A 17090-nucleotide genomic window follows, 5' to 3' on the forward strand; every position below is an offset into this window, starting at 1 on the left:
TTACCCTATCGAGCTGCCCTTGCAAAAATGCCACAGACAAGTGGCTTATACACAACAGAGATCTATCTGGGGCATCTTTCCCATCTGATAGACTGAGACGAGGGGACGGTCACTGTGGGCTGTAAGGTGTGCTGAGTGCCAGTTAAGAAATTAACTCCTACGAGGGGCGCCTGGGTGGCGCAGTCGGTTAAGCGTCGACTTCAGCCAGGTCACGATCTCGCGGTCCGTGAGTTCGAGCCCCGCGTCGGGCTCTGCGCTGATGGCTCAGAGCCTGGAGCCTGTTTCTGATTCTGTGTCTCCCTCTCTCTCTGCCCCTCCCCCATTCATGCTCTGTCTCTCTCTGTCCCAAAAATAAATAAACGTTGAAAAAAAAATTAAAAAAAAAAAAAAGAAATTAACTCCTACGATTCCTGGATGGAATGGGAAGAAGGGTGTGCGGAAAACTGAGTGCGGACAGAGCTATGTAGCAGCAAGCGGGCGGGCTGATGTTGGGGGCACGTGTTTGCCCCTCGTGTTTGGGGTCCAGGTTGGACAGTTCCCGGAGGCCCTGGCTTTCCTGCTCAGATGGCCCCCTTAGGAGACAAGTGGCCCTTATACAGGTAAAGACAAAGAGGCCAAGACCATATCAGCTGGTGGCATCCAGCTGGTGTCCGGGGCCACCTACAAATGTTCTGGGGGCCACACTGTGCGACACAGAGGTACCTGCCTCCTCCCCGCGGGAGTGGAGATGCTTTTCTTCTCCATTCTTCCCCATCGACAATCAGAATGCTGGCTGTGATCCACGACACTGTTCCACGGCCTGCCGTGGGGCCTGCCGGCTGTCTGAAGAACACCATTCTCCCTTCTCTGAGGTTTCTACCCTCTGAGCGCTCTAGGATGCTGGAGAGCCGCTGCGATGGGAGGAAGGGTGGCTGGCACTTGCACCTGGGAAGTGGTACCCAACAGCAAAAGCCAGCCTCCACAAATGGTTCTGCAACATTCTCAGCTCCTTGTGGGGGACTTTGAGTGGTGTGGAATGACTCCTTGGCCAGTCCGCCAGGAGTGGGTGTCATTCGTCGTCAGTGGGCTTTGCGGCATGACTGCTTCAGGGAGAGGCTGCTCAGAGCACTTCTGTGCACAAGTCCAAGGCCCTCGGGGCTGGCCTGTGTGTCCTTGGCATCTTGGCCTGTAGCAGCGCCGCTCGGAGGCGCCCGGGGGTGGCCTCGCGGTGGGCGGGGCTTTCAGGTGTGGTTTAGAGATGGTCACAATCTCGTTTCTGGTCTGTTGCATTAACTGGGCGTTCCCTTGACACATATGTCCTGGGTATTTGATTTTCCAGGTCAGGTGCAGCGTGGTCATCGGGCCACGGCTGTGCTCTGCGCCAGAGATCCTCAGGCACCGAGCTCTCGGGCGCTGGATGCTTGTGCAGGCCACCTGCAGGGCAGCTCGGGTCAGCCTGCAGTCTTGGCGGCTGCCAGGCCTTGCAGTCTAGGCTGCCGACCGAATGAGTCATTTCCTTTCTTGCGCCAGCATCTCCTGGCTTTGCCCAGTTACTAGCGAGCTCCCACAACCCAGAGTCTCAGAAGAAAATCCAGATCAGGGACTGGAGAGATTAACGGACCACAGCGGACATGGCCCGGGCACCCCCCGCCCCCGTTTCCTGACACCACCCCACCCAGGGCTGGTTCCGCGTGTTACTTCTCTCTGGTGGCTTTGGAGCTGGGGGTGGGGCAACCCCTACAGACCTGGGCTCCTCCACGGAGGTCAGGACCACTGGCCGCATCCTGCAGAGTCCGCGGAAGGAAGAATGAAGATTTCCTCTCTACCTGGCAACAGCCGCCAGCCAATGAGAGCCCACCTCCACCTCCATCACCTGCAGCTGAGGAAAGGCCACCTGCCTCTCATTTCCCTCCAGTGAACGTTCCTTCAAAGCAGCCCCTCCCACCCCGCGTCCTCTGGGAGCGGATTCTGAGTTCGGGTTTGCTCCGTGGGCATAGTTTGCTTGCCGCACTGGTAATTGGTCTGCCCCTTCTGGCACAAGCCCATTTGCCGCTGGATAACCTCTGCTGTTTGCTCTTCAAGATTGACAAGGGGTTATCTTCACGGCAGAGAGGCTTAATGAGTAACCGGGATGTCTCCGGTGACTCACCACCTCACCCGCCATAGGAGGAAACAACTTTGGGCGGAGTTGGGGGCAGCCTTCCCGGAACGGGGCGGGGAGGGGGCAGCGGCGGGGCGATGACCCAGGCTCAGCGCTCAAACTTAGATCCGAAACTGACGCTGCGGGTCCCCGCTTCGGTGAGTGGTCCCCGCCGGGGTTCGGGGATCTGCTTTCCGGAGCCAGGCTTCCCTGTCACCTGCCGTGGGCTGGGAAGGATGTGCGCGGAGCGGGGTGTGCGCAACGGGAGTACTCGGAGAAGAGGGGGAGCACGGGGAGGGTGAGCAGAGGTGGGGAGCAGGGGCGGGGAGAGGAGTGTACGGTGAGGGGGTGCGGGGAGGGGGCCCGGGGAGCAGCGCCCGCGCGGGGCCGATGGGCAGAGCGTGCGGGGAACAGAGCACCGGGTCCGGGGAGAACAGGTTTCGGGGAGCGGAGTACGGGGAGGGTGCACTGCTAACGGGGCGCGCGGGGCGGATGAGCAGAGGTGGAAAGCAGGTGCAGGGAGAGGAGTGTGCGGGGCGGGGGACCGGGGAACATCGCGCGCGTGGGGCGGATGAGCAGGGCGCGCCGGAAGCAGGGCACGGGGTCCGAGGAGAACAGGTTTCAGGAGGAGCGGAGTATACGGTGAGGGCGCGCGGGGCGGATGACCAGGGGTGGGGAGCAGGTGCAGGGAGAGGAGTGTGCGGGGCGGGGAACCGGGGAGCAGCGCGTGCGGCGGGCGGATGAGCAGGCGTGCCGGGAGGAGGTACAGTCCCGGAGGATGCTGAGAGCACTCAGTGGGTGCATGGGGAGAATGTTCTGGGAGAGGGGATGGGGGTGCACTTGGGAGCAGGGTGCACAGGGAGAGCGCTCAGAGCGTGCGGGGGTGGGGTGGGAGAGGGGTGTGCTTCCTGACCCTGCCACCGCCGCCTTTTTCCCAAGACCCGAGACGCAGCAGGTGTGACCTCTAGGTGGAGGCGGGCGGGGCAGGGACCGGCTTCTCCACAGCTCAAACCAGAGAACACCCAGAACCCCCCCCCCCACTTTTTGTTTAGTGGTTAAGTAAAGTTACCTTTTGGAGAATGATTTTTACTGTTAAAAACTACAATTCCACTGAGTGGGTTTGAAGATCTCATTGGCTGTATTTGGTTACCGACGCTGCAGCGTCCCATCCAGCAAGCGGAAAGGAGCTCCCAGGAATTGCACAAGAGGAAGACTTTTATAGGCAGAAATGGGGGGTGAGGGGGCATAAGGGTGAGGGAAGAGGGAGGGGACTGGACAAGACAAACCTTATTATACAAGGAAAGGATCCTTCCCCCAAGGTCACCTTGCTTTGGGGGTAGGGCCGGAGTCTCTCACTATGGAGACCAGGTAATTGCAGGTGGGCTGGTTAAAGGTCAGATTCCTGAGAGGTTGATAGGTTAGAACTGTCAAAAGTTCAGAAATAACAGAATAAAACCAATGATTCACCAGAGTAGCAATTAGTAAAAGTTTTTGGGCACACGCCAAGAGACCGTTTGCAAGCAGGGAGCACTGGAACCAGAGCATAGGATAGGACTCACAGGTCTACGGTCATCGCCATGCCAGAGTTCGAGTGGGAAGGCGGTGGCTCGTCTTCGCAGCGCTTGGCTGCAATATTAGAAAGTTCTTAAATGGTGGGGAATTGGTCCGTGGTTGCCTCATACTGACATTGGGAAAGAGTGGGAATCTTGCTCTGCATTTCCAGAGGCGTAGGCAGGAAGTGGCCGGGGGGCGGGGGGGGGGGGGGGGGGGCGGGGTCGGTCTTGCAAACTCAAACTTCGTATGACTAACCTTTTTCTCTGCTCGGAATTTTTAAGGCTGGTCTCCATTTGGTTTTGATTTAACAGATATCTGAGTCTTGGTTTGCTGTCCTGGGGCAAGTGAGTCTGTTTTGGGACTGTTCCCCCTTTTTTTTCTTTCTTTCTTTCTTACTAAACTTTCAGAGTCTCGATGGCCAGAAGTATGCCTGAAACCAGTGTTGAACAAGTGTTGCAGCATGAAATACTGACCTCTAGTTGTCCTGCAGATCTAAAGAGAAACCACGGTAAAAAATTAGAGGACGTAGAATTGGTCCCTGCGTGCGGGTCCTTTCACAATTTGTGTCTATGGTAAACTGTCCTGGGACCTAGAAACGCCCACAGCGGGGACCACAGGTCTGTCTCTCTTCTTGGTCAGGGGTTGGCCAGGTGACCCAATTGGCCGGCTGACCCAATGTCACAGGTGGCAGCCTCCTGGCCGCCCATGCCAGAAGTCAACCCCACATCAGGCTGCTGCCCTCCATGAGGGGTGACCCAGAAATTCTGAAATTCGGAGAACAGGAAATATCCTGGAAGGCCCCTGAGGCACTCTTCAGGCTGTGGTGTCCTTCCCGGCCCCCCTTTCCCTCTGCTACTTCCCTGTCCCTTTGTCCTTTTCTACTCTGCCCTGCCCTGCCCAGTGAGGCCTGGCCCCTCTAGCTCATTCCACCCTCCTGGTGTCTTCAGGGTTAAAGACACCTTTGGTTGCTTTCCTTGGCTGTAAACTCGGCCTTTAAAGGATTAGTGATCTCCCTGAACCAGAATGAAAGTCTAAATCTTAAACCCCTAAAAGGATTTTCACACCCTGCCCCACCCTTTAAGGCTGCTGTCCTCTCACTGTCACCTCTCACTGAACCAGGCCTAAGTCCCCTAATGTTCCATCCTTCTGCCCTTTTTCTCCCCTCTTTGGAGGCCAGGTTGACCTACTAGTTCTCTCTCTGCATAAGCCTCATGATCCAACAAATCACATTCGCAGTCCCAGGACTTTCTACGATGGTGGGCACCCCAGTAACATTTTAGTTAAAAAAAAAAAATGAATTTTTCCCATGGGCTTTTGTCCAAGTGGACTTCTTTTGTTATCTTTACTGATCATAAGATTAATACAAACTCAGTGTTTAAAAAAAAAACACAAATAGGGGCACCTGGCTGGCTCAGTCAGCCGAGCGAGTAGCTCTTGACCTTGGAGTTTGTGAGTGAGTTTGAGCCCCAGGTTGGGTGTAGAGATTACTTAAATAAAAATAATAATATGAAAAACCTCACAAATATAAAACAAAATGAAACTTTCAGCATTTCCTACTCCCTGAAGATAAACACTGTTCATTTTCCTCCCTCTCTCTCTCCCATACACACACACACACACACACACACACACACACACACACACGAACACTCACACACACACACACGAACACTCACACACATTTGCTCTCTATGTTCATTCAAAAGAGTTTCATAAACATTTATACACACCAAGTTATTTACACAGAGTAACCCACCTATCTGATTTTTAGTTTGATGGTTAAAACTGAAAAAGAACAGAAAAGAAAACCAAACACAACTACAGGGTTTTTTGTGGGTTTTTCTTTTTACGGGTTGGATCTGGCGACAGGTAGTGGGGAGACCCCAGACGCTCACAGCAAAGGATCCTGAGAGCCGGAACCAGGTTCCAATTTCTCTGGGAGGCTGAACCTTGGGGCCAGGAATCCAGGGAAACGCTCCCCTGGCGTAGAGAAGACCGCTCCCCTGGCGTAGAGAAGACCGTGGGGTCCTGGGGAGGTAAGGGGAGTCTTCTCTTCAGGAAGCAGGATGTATCCTGGCCTTGGTGTGAAGTTTGAGTATCCTGGTACGAAGCCAGAAGGTACAGTGCCTCAAGTAGCCTCCGGCCTGACCTCACCTGCTGAGTTGTTGGCTGGGCTTTGGAATGGGTGTCTGCTGTCTGCTCTCCACAGAAGCTCCATTCCTCAGGACGAAGGGACATAAAGTGTCACAACCGTCGTCCAGTGCCGATAATGTTGGAAGATTACACTTTTTTTTAATGCTTATTTATTTTGAGACAGAGAGCATGAGTAGGAGAGGGGCAGAGAGAGAGAGAGAGAATCCCAAGCAGCCTCCGCACTGTCAGCGCAGAGCCCAATGCAGGGCTCAAACCTATGAACTATGAAATCACGACCTGAGCCGGATGCTTAACCGCCTGAGCTACCCAGGCGCCCGGGGAAGATTAGACTTTTGAAAGACTATTTTGAATCAGTGCTTCCTTCCGCAGGGATAGGACGTGGCCATGGTCATTCCCTCCCTACCCTGATGTCCCTCTCGTGTCTGGGACTTCCCTCAGTTGTTGGTTCCGGGGATGTGACTTGGGCCCCGAATTCCCACCTGCCCTGTTTCCCCCCAGCTAGCCTCATCTCTCACTTTTCAAACCTGCTTGTGAAAACAACTCAAGCTTCATTTCCCACGTGGGGTGATGCCCACAGCCACCTTGTGTAGAACCAAAGGGTGTCATGGGAAACAGCCAGCTTAGCCCCATGCCTAGTAAGTGACACTGGGTCCTTCCCTGTCATCTTAGCTCGACACAGGCACCCCTTGAAGCCTCATCCTTCCAGTCAGCCCTTACGATTTCATCTCCTGGATCCAGAACATACCCTGCCTTTCTGTTCTTAACATGTCTCTGCTCATGTTCTGTGTCCCTCCATCCAACTCTGCTGGAATCATGTGTCGGGGAGGAAAAACTTCTATCCTCTTAGGTAGTGTCTTGGGGGACTGCAAATCAAAATGACAAGACAGACTAGTGGGAGAAAAGATGGATTTTTAGTTATGTATGCACATGGGAGTTAACAGAAAAATGTGGCTCAAGAGGTGGTTAGAATTTGGGGGTGCCTGGTGGCTCAGTCATTGAAGCGTCTGACTCCTGACATCAGCTCAGGTCTTGATCTCAGGGTTGTAAGTTTGAGCCCCTCATCGTGCTGGGCATGAAGTCTACTTAAAAAAATTGGGGGGTTTATTTACCATCTTCATAGGGCATAGAGGGGGCAGAAGGACACTTCTGGGAGAACAGAGGACTTCTGGGGAGGTGCAGAAGGGGCACTTAGGGAAACAAAGGACTTTGGAAAGATAAGTGGATAGATGGGAGATAAGATAGTGAGAGTGTCTTTTTGTGTTTTTGTTTTGGTTTTGGTTTTGGTTTTCAAAGAAGAGTTGGCATTGCTCCCTAGGACCTAATTCATGACAATTGAGTTCTTCTAGGAGGCTCCACTTTTAGGCAGACAAGGGATTTCAGAAACTCCTATGTCTTCAGGTGGGAATAATTGTTATGTGACAGTGGCTTCCTCTGGACCCTTTCACAAAGACACATCTCCGTCATTGCCCCCTCCAAACCTTTCAGGAGTCCCCAGCCACGTCCAGGTGCTGCTCAAGTTTTTTATGGATTCACCGCCTGAGCACTTGGCCTCTGACCTGGCCCCAAGTCAAGTGACCCCTGCCTGCCATGCTTAGCCCTTTCTGGTACCTCACAGATAGTTCGTGCCTTTCTTAACTCTGTGACTAAACACGTGAAGTGACCTGAAAGCACCAGGCGAGCACCTAAATTCACCCTGCTCTGCAGTGGCCACTGAGGAGGGGGGCAGAGCCCTTTCATGGCGAGCAGGGGGGACAGTGCAGCCAACAGTGGGCTACATCAGTCACTGGGTTTTGCAAGCTGACTTTTCTCAGTCCCGCGAGAAACAGGAAGTGTCGCGTTCATTCTGAGTTGCCCAGACTGGAAAGGTCCCATTGTATACCACCAGTGTGTGTTGCTGGGAATGTGCCATACCTATTCTCGGTGGGAGGGAAAATGTCCAGGGTGCACGACGATTTTAAATCAGCAAAATGATGTAAAAAGCGGTCATCGGAAATCTTCGCTGAGTTGATGAGTGACCTCTCCTTATGAAACCGCACCGGGGGTGGGGGTGGGTGGGCGGTGCTTGAAAATCAGTGCATCTGACACTTCCCCTGGTGCTCCCTCTTGTGCCCAAGACAGGGTCCTGGGGAGCCCTTCTGTCTGGGTTTTACGTCGTGAGCTGCAGTTGAATGCACGTGGTGGATGCTGATGGTAGGGGCCCTGGCACAGGGGTGCCTCCTTTTCTAGAATACCCTGAACCCCCACTGGGCTGAGCCTGGCCTCAACGACACTCAGGGACTAGTCCTGTTTCCTGATTCCTTTGAAGGTCGGAAAACATAATGTAGCTTTGTGTGTTTTCTTCCAACTTGAAAACTTCCTTCAAAATGCAAACGTAGTGCTGAGTCCGAATAGTGATTCCCTCTTTCTTACTCTTCGCCAGGGTTTTCTTTTACACCTGCTCCCCACGCTGCCTGTTCACCTGTCCGTTCACCTGCTGCGGCTGGAAGAATCCAGGTGAGTGGGGAGCTGCCCCCAGGGGTGGATTGGCTCCTGGTTTCCACCCTCTGCTCTGCCTGGTCTAGGGAGAAAGATCTTGGGAAGTGAGACACCTCCTTTACCTCCTCCTGGCTTTGACCTTTCTGTGGGCAGGTGGGGGTGATGTGGTTTTGGAGTGATGGGGATTCAGAGCTGGCGGCCAAGAAAGAATTCTTGAAGACATTTTTGGTGCAAAAAGGTGGTTTATTAAAGCACGGGGACAGGACCCGAGGGCAGAGAGAGCTGTGCTGGGCTTGGGAGGAGAGACTGGTTCTATACTGTGGAGTTGGGGGAGGGAAAGGCAAAGGGAGGCCTCCAGAAGGACTTTGATGTGCTGAAGAGGACCCACAGGATCCTGGAGGCCGTGCTACTGTCTGGCTATGGCTGTTTTCCCTCTAGGAAGGCAACGTGACACGGGCAGGTGTTTCTGGAGAAACGTGCTGCTCTGTACTTGCCTCAAGTATCTGTCAATGGGCTGCAGGTTATGAAGACATTTAACGTTACCTGCCATTTCCTTCTGCCTGTGTTCCCCACATCACTACAGAGGGGAGGGTGATGCTGGGGCTCCGGGAATGAGTTTGTAGGTTTCTGGAGATGAGGCTATGGGTAAGATTGCCTTTTTCTTGTAATTTCCTAAGATATTTGTAAACTCTTGGAGACGCACATGCTGTAGGACTGTGGTCTCTATCGGTTAACCGTTTGTTTTCTTTCCTTTCCTGTGTCCTTTGGCAGCCAGGGTGCCTGAGGAATGTCACACACATCCCACCTGGTGGGGGAGGGTGTGTGTTAGCTTGACTTAATGCTCCCTTATCAGAGGTGATGGGGTTTTGGGGTGATGGTGGGGATTTGGAGCCAAGAAAGAATTATTGAAGATGTCTTTGGTGCAAAAAGGTGATTTTAGGGGCTCCTGGGGGCTCAGTTGGTTAAGCATCCGACTTCGGCTCAGGTCATGATCTCGTGGTCTGTGAGTTCGAGCCCCGCGTTGGGCTCTGTGCTGACAGCTCAGAGCCTGGAGCCTGTTTCGGATTCTGTGTCTCCCTCTCTCTCTGACCCTCCCCCATTCATGCTCTGTCTCTCTCTGTCTCAAAAATAAATAAATGTTAAAAAAAATTTTTTAAAAAGGTGATTTTATTAAAGCGCACAGACAGGACCCCTGTATAATAGGGAAAAATAGGATAAAATAGAGAAAGGACCTGAGGTCCCTGGGTGGCAAAAGCATGTATTTTGGAACAATGCTGGGAGCTGGGAGCGGTTGACCACAGCAACCCCCTTGGGGAGTAGAGTCCCACTTAAGAATGTAACAGACGTCACCTACTCCCCCTCAGGTTCCTCTCAGGAATCTGACAGTGAAAATACCTAACTAAACCCTAAAACTTGTGTATACGGGCAACAGTATGACCAGTCTGACCCCTCGCACAATGGAGTCGAGCCCATCGGGAAGGGACCACCCAGCACCTGGAGTTGTCCAGCCAGTAAGGGTGGGACCTGAGGAGGATCCAGGGGGAAGAGAAGGGGATGCTGACCAGAACCTCCTAAAACAAGGAGCCTTGCGTCTAGTCACGGGCATTCCCTCTGAGCGCCCCCTCTCTGTAAAGAGAGCTTCCCCAGTATTCTTCCTTCCAGATCTGATGCTCTAATAACCTTGTACCTGCTCACTCTGTGTCCACCCCTTCCTTCTTCCAAGTGGGGAGACCACAAATCCTGGTGTTGCATCCACACGACTCCTAAAACAGAATGCTGTGGGCACCAGTGACAGTCACAACAAAGTTTATTGCAATGAGAGGCAAGGCCGACCGATCAGGACCAACACTTTTGATCAGAGTGGTACATGGTTTTTATAGCCGACCACCTCATTTTATCATCACCTGGGAACAGAAAAAAGAAATAGCTTCCAGATGAGGTGGAAACAGTTCCCGGATGGGGTGATTATTTTAGACTTTCTGCCGTTAAGTCGCAACCAGTTGATCTCCTTGACCCTGCCTCTGATGCTCTTTTCTTTGAACTTTTGTTTCCTTAATTGGTGAAGCCTAACTTACGAGAGTATGAAGCGTAATTTACAAGAGTAAAGCAAGGCTGTTATCTCTTAACCTTCAGTGTCAAAACAAAGCTGTTATTTCTCAAGCTATAGTGTCAACACAAAGCTGTTATCTCTCAAGCTATAGGTTAGCCCTACACTACAATTTAACCCTTACACTAGGTGTTGAGGTAAAAAATAAAATCCTGCAACCCGTTGGCAGCAGGAGCTGCACTGGGGTCGTCATGGGTAACTCGTCACATACCCTCAGCTTGGGAGGGGGCAGGGATAGAGTAAGTCTCTTAGGAATTTTGGAAGCAAGGTTTCCAGGACCTTCAGGGGGTCGCTGTGGCCAGGGAAACGCCATTTATTACCGTTTGTAAAACCTCAGTCCTGAGACCCCTCGGGTGTATATCGGGGGCCCTAAGCCTGGAGCATGATGCCAGCGTGTGTCCTGGGGCAGTTGAGATAAAGGAAGGAGACTTACAGGGTCCTCGAGGTGGGGTGATGTGAAGCTGAGATTCCCTTCTGTCCCCCGCAAAGTGTCATCGTGGAGGCAGCTGAGCCCCTCGAAGGAGGTCACTGTGCCGGTTTCAAGGACTGGTCAGTGAGCCGTAGGCAGTAAGGGGATTTGATGTTTCATTAGCCTCAGTTTCCCACATCACCACGGCAAGCACTTGAACACCTTTCCCACTTGAGGGTGATATTAGGGCTCCGGAAAACGGAGTCTCTAGGCTTCTGGAGATCAGGCTCTGGATGAGATTGCCTCTTTCTTGCAGTTTACTAAGTTCTCCATATACTGAAGGAGACCCTTGTCCTGCATGACTGTGATCTCTATCAGTCAACCATCTGCTTTCTTTCCTCTCTCCTGTTCTTGGGCGGCCAGGAGAGTGCAAGGAATATCACATATCCCACCTGGGCGGGCGGGTGGGGGGGGGGGGAGGGGGAGGGGTGCTGTTAGCTTGTGTTTGGCCCCCAGCCTGCCCCATGCTCTCTCATCAGGGGGACTGTATAATGTATGCTTTGGAGAGTGAAACGCGTCTCTGGTCGGAACACCAGGACCCCCCCCCCACACACACACACAACCCTGCACACACAGCCATGCTGCCTGCCAGCAGCCTCAGTTAGCAGGGGGTTTTCCAGCCAAAGGGTCACCGAAGTCTGCGGTTTTCTTGGCACCAAGTTGCTTAAATCTTTTGCTGTGTGCCGGGTGGGGGCACGGAGAGGGGTCAGTCTTGGGGAGGCTCGCGGCCTGCAAGGGGGGCCTGCCGGCACTAAGGGTGCAAGGGGAAGAGGCCCCGGGGTGGACTCAGGAGGGCGAAAGGTCTGGAACGGGGCAGGGAGATGATCTCTCTGTTTCCGAAGCGAGAAAAGCAAGCGGGTGTGGGAGTGGCGCTTTCTCTGCAAGACCGGACAGGATGCTTTCTCTGCGGCTTGGTTTCCGTTTCTGGATTCTGTCTGCCGCCTCCCGGGAAAGCACTTCTAACTCTTCCTCTTTCGATTCTCTGCGTGCTGCCCAGCTTCCCACCCGCAGAGGAAAAATTAGCATCTTGGAAGGTGCAGGTTGTTGGGGGTTTCGGGGGAGGCGCGTTGCTGGGAGCATGTACTGCTCTGGCAGGGAACACTGCCTGACTGACTGACATCGGCCCTGGGGACACAGATGTAAGACCCCAGGCCCCACTTCTCTCAGTGCAGTGAGGGCCCTAAGGGGAGGGGAGCGGGGCCACCTGGGGCCAGTCTCTGCATGGTCCTGCTGATGGTTGCATTTCCTGGAAACCAGACTTCTGCGGAAGCCCAGCCGTCTGTATAAATCTGTTTGATGAATACTGTGCATGCCTGGAATTAGGAGCTAAAATGCTGATCACCGATTACAATTCTGACGTGTGCGTGGGTTTCCTGCCACTAATTCTCTGATGACAGCAGGGCGTCAGAGAATTCAACTCACTTCTGACACCACCTACCCAGAGATGGCAGTCAGACCCTCCAGGCTGAGGGCCCGGTCCCCCAGCACGGCCCCTCCTCTCTCCAGACACCAGTCCACGTGTCACCTGGGTTCTGACCCACCAGCTACAGACCAAAGGCTCCCACGACCCCTCCCTGGGTTTGGCGAACTGGCCGGAGCCGCTCACAGGACTCGGGGGACAGATCGCTCACTAGATCGCTGGTCTGTTGCAAAAGGATTAAGTCAGGAACAGAGGGAAGGGAGAGCTGCCCAGGGTGCGGTTGGGGAGGGGGTGCTGAGCTCCCTGCCGCCCCAGGGCCCGCTGTCCCCCCATCTCCACAGACCCTGGCCTGTTGGGATTTTATGGGGGTTTCAATGCATGGACACGACTGATGAAATCATTGGCCATTGGTGATTGATTCAACCTCCAGACCCTTGAGGTGGGAGGTGGGGCTGACAGAGCGTGATTGGTTTCCCTGGCAACCAGCCTCCACCTTCTGGCGCTTTCCAAGCCACCTCATTAACATAACAATAGACCCCTTAGTGCGTTCACCACTCTGGGAAACTGGATGAAGACCACTTACAGCCGACCCTTGAATAGCAGGGGTTTGAACTGTGCAGATCCAAGTACATGTGGATTTTTTTGGATAAATACAGACAGTACTGTAATTGTGCTTTCTCTTCTTTATGATGTTTTAAATGACATTTTCTTTTCTCCAACTTTAAGAGTATAGTATATACTACATAAAACATACAAAATGTGTGTTCATCAACCATTTATGTTTTCAGGAAGGCTTCTAGTCAATAGTAGGCTATTAGTAGCAGTTAAGTCTTTGAGGAATCAAAAGGCAGAAGCACCAGGCGGATTTTCCAGTGCACCCCCCCCCCCCCCACCACGTTGTTCTGGGCTCAACTGTATGTATATATCTGTTTCCCTTAAAACCACCAGTTACCCGCAACAGGTGGGCTTAATCGGATATAAAGTGTGAAACTAGCCAAGAAGCACAGACTTGCTGAAACACGTGGCCAGTAACATGGTTCCCTGGTCACTGCGTGGTTCAAGAGGGGATCCCCAGGTAGGGGATAATCTTTTCTAATAGGATTTTAGTCACAGAAAAGGTGTGGGTCTGTCTACAAGGCAAGACTTCATTCCAATAAGAGAGAAAGCATATGATCCATGACTAAAACATATTTATATCCATGAGATGGAGGGATTTGCACGAAACCCATTTGCCAAACCTCAAACGGTCCATTGGGCAGTATGGGTGTTTCCCAGGATTGTATTTTGGCCAGTGGGACAAGCAGAGTTCCCGCCATATTGGTTCATGAACACTATCCTTTCACGGTAGACCAATGGTTTAATGTGTGTACAGTTGTGAATACTGGGAATTTAAAACTTTCTGGTATGGCCACATTGTTCTTTGGTCCACACCTGAGTTCTCTCTTTTTATCAGACCAACAACTGTCAGATTTCCAATATTGATTCTCCTTTTATGGGGCCCATTGTTGGGCATCTCTGGTCAATTTTTCCAGGCCGTCATTTGGAAAAACATATCTTTGGACCATGACTGGGGTCCTGCTGTTGGTCTCCTTTAGCACAGCATTTTCAGTGGAAATATAAGCAAAGTGGTTTCCTTTGGCCTTCAGGGGGATGAGGCTAAATGCCTGGAACCCTTAGTAATAACTAGAGCCCCCAGCAAAAAGTATGGCACCTAGTAAATGTTGGACATAGGAGCCATTTTAAAAAAATATTTTTTATTTATTTTAGAGAGAGAGTGGGGGGGGAGAGAAGGGGTAGAGGAGGGAGACACAGAATCCAAAGCAGGCTCCAGGCTCTGAGCTGTTCAGCGTGGAGCCCGACTCGGGGGTGCTCGAACTCGTGAACCACGAGATCATGGCCTGAGCTGAAGTCAGTCACTCAACCAACTGAGCCACCCCGGCACCCATTGGAGCCATTCTGAATCTTATCCTCATGGGAGGTAAGAAAACTGTTGTTTCCCTTCTGAAATCATGAGCTTCCCCAAAGGCACACTGAGTGTCCGCATAAATGTTTGTGGTTTTGCCCTTGGCTAAAACAGAAGCTCAATTTAGGGCACATAAGTCAGCCTGTCGGCCAAACAGAGGAGCCTGAGGTGAAGGTGCTGTCTTGGTGACTTCAGGGGAGTTGTATAGCACATCCAGTGTGACATTTGATGCTTTGAATAAGGACCATCAGTAAACCATGAAAGGCTGCATTGACTAGAGCAGTTTCCTGTGAATTGTCACGGGAGTCAACAGGTGATCTGTCAATGTGAGGCCACTGTGAGTGATTTTATCCTTGATGGAGAGGAGAGGGGTGAGAGGCTTAAGGATCCTGGAACCAGAAAGAGTCATTGTAAGAGGAACAGTGACCAGGATGATGTCACGGGAGGTGAGGCGACAGGCTGAAAAGTCTTGAGCGTCAGGAGAACTTAGGAGGGCTCCTGCATGGGGCACTGGGATGGTTAGAGGAACACCTGTGACTATTTCTTCAGTGGCCTTAACTGAGAGGGCAGTGGCAGGAATGGCTGTGAGGCCAGGGGGATATCCCTGAGTCACAGGGTCTAATTGTTGGGTACAACACCCCATGGGGTGATGGTGGTCTCCGTGTTTTTGGGTGAGCGGCTCCCAGGGCATCCCCCTCCCTCTCACATGCAGAGAGGAAAAAGGGAGGGGTGCCTGGGGGGCTGTGTCGGTCGAGTGTCTGACTTGATTTCAGCCCAGGTCCATGATCTCATGGTTCGTGGGATCAAGTCCCATGTCGGGCTCTGCACTGAGAATGTGGAGCCTGCTTGGGATTCTCTCTGTCTCTGTCTGTCTCTCTCTCTCTCAAAATAAATAAACTTAAAGAAAATAAAGATACTGATTGTCCTTATCAACTGGAACACTAAAAATGCACCACATAGGTCAGTTACCTATGAAAACGTGAAAACGTTGCTTTCAGTGGACATGGATGTTGGGAATGTATGGGGGTTAGGAATAAAAGGGTTTTGAGGGATAACAGTCTTATCGATTGCCTCGAGGTCCCAAACAAACCTCCATCCTTGGCCATCGGGATTTCTCACAGATAAAGTAGGGGTGTTACAGGGACTAGTACCGGCCATAATGAGGCCCTGAGACCTGTAATTCTCTATTATGGGCTTGACACCCTGAAGGGCTTCTTCATTTATAGGCTATAGACTTATTCTAAGGACAGGTTTTGAGGGATCTATTTGAGCCGTATTGGCAGGTCCTCTGTGGACTGTGCCAATATCAGTTAAAGATTTTGCCCCTAAAGGGGATGGTAGCTGATCCATTCGTGACAAATTACCAGTGTCCCCAGACTCAGCTGTGGTCCTGTCAGAGACAGAGCAAATCAAAGATGTCAAAGGGTCATTTAAATCCCCTGGTTGGCTATGTTGATGACTACTGTCAAGTTCTAGAACTATCTTCCCCTTTGGGGAAAAAGAAATTCTGGCATGATGCTTTTCTAAGAAGTCTCAACCCAATAAATGAGTAGGGGCAGAAGGCAGAGTCAGTATGTCTCAAAGAGAGTAGGTTCAGAGATGGGAAACTGTTGAGTTGTAAGAGACCCCTCCTCACTAACTGAACTGTTCAGGTGCTCTGGGCGGGTGGCAGTGGGGCTGGGCACTGAGGGTATAGGTCCTGTGTCAGTAAGGACGGAGGTTCATTCCCAGTCTGGAGAGTGGATTCTCCGAGCTGATTACCAGCGACGGGCCGACAGGACGTTGAAAAGTTTGGCTAGCGGTCTAGAAGCACCTACAACGCCTAAATTTGTTAACAGTCTTTTTTTCCAATATCCTGGTTGCTTGTAATAACAGCAGAAATGAGACTTGGCTAGGGTGCAACCAAGCTGGTTTGCCAGGATAACTAAATTTGGAAGGGACGTAGTTTCCCATTCCGGCCTGGCCCTTTTAACTGGAAGGGAAAGATCCTGGATCTTTGATAAACAGAGATATAAACAGAGATATAACTGTTGATAAGCAGAGAATTAAATACTGCCTGGGTGGACTCAATAGCTAAAGGGAAGACCAGAATGTCTTTAAAGTCAGTTTGGAGTCCATCATCATAACCATGAGCAGATTCATCAGGCTTTCGTGTACACGCCTCAACCTTGTTCCCGTCACCAGGCTTAGGAAAAGCCATTATAATTGCTCCAGTGAGTGAGTGTTCTAGCATCTTGCCAAAATTCGGGTGTGTGTTGCTCTAACTCCTGCTCGGGATGTTTCCACCAGACTGGCTTCATCCAGTGTTTGGGCTGGCCCCAGCAATCAGTGTGTGGATCTGCTGATACAAATCCGAGAAGCCAGGTTGGAAAGTTTGAATAACTACGTGCAATTCTTCAGCAAACCTATGGGGGTCCCCGGCCACGTTGGAGAGCTCGTTAACTCTGGCCCCCAGTTCAGCCTCAGTCCAGGGACCATAGGAAACTGGGAGTCCATTTATATCCTCAGAAGGCTGAACTTTGAAGGAGCCGGTTTTAATAGGTTCAGGATGCAGAATGCAGGGGAGCATCAGGAGAAAAGGAAGGTAAAACAGATAAGAAGGAGGGGGTGGAGACAGGGCAGGTGTAGAGAGAGCAGAGGAAAGTAGCCCCGGGGCCTTGCGTCTGTGGACAGAGAGATGGGGGAGGGGAACAAGAGGCCGAGCCCCAGGAACTGAACGCGGCCGCATCTGTGGTTTCTTCTTCCTCCGGCTTTAGGATGGTAGTAAGACAGGGTTGACTTGTGCCTGCTTCGGATCTTCTCCCCTTCCTTGGCAGGTGCTGGAAATCC

The 17090-nt window shown here is 52.0% G+C and overlaps 1 protein-coding gene across 3 annotated transcripts in view; it reads left to right on the forward strand.

The window, feature by feature from the left end:
* Window positions 1-2196: 2196 nt before the first annotated feature.
* Window positions 2197-17090, forward strand: part of UPP1 (uridine phosphorylase 1) — a 28844-nt gene continuing 13950 nt past the window's right edge. Inside the window, exons 1-2 of one of the 3 annotated variants that reach the window (XM_047849157.1) lie at window positions 2197-2277; window positions 8247-8320. Coding sequence is in view for 1 of the 3 variants with exons in the window: in XM_047849155.1 (XP_047705111.1) it covers window positions 4088-4181; window positions 8247-8320 (168 nt within the window). In the remaining 2 variants the exon portion in view is untranslated. Of the gene's footprint in view, window positions 2278-4072; window positions 4182-8246; window positions 8321-17090 lie in introns of those variants that run through there. The other 2 variants (XM_047849158.1, XM_047849155.1) reach the window with 2 other exon arrangements.

The sequence above is a fragment of the Prionailurus viverrinus genome, chromosome A2, assembly GCF_022837055.1.
Source record: "Prionailurus viverrinus isolate Anna chromosome A2, UM_Priviv_1.0, whole genome shotgun sequence".
NCBI classification, from domain to species: Eukaryota; Metazoa; Chordata; class Mammalia; order Carnivora; family Felidae; genus Prionailurus; species Prionailurus viverrinus.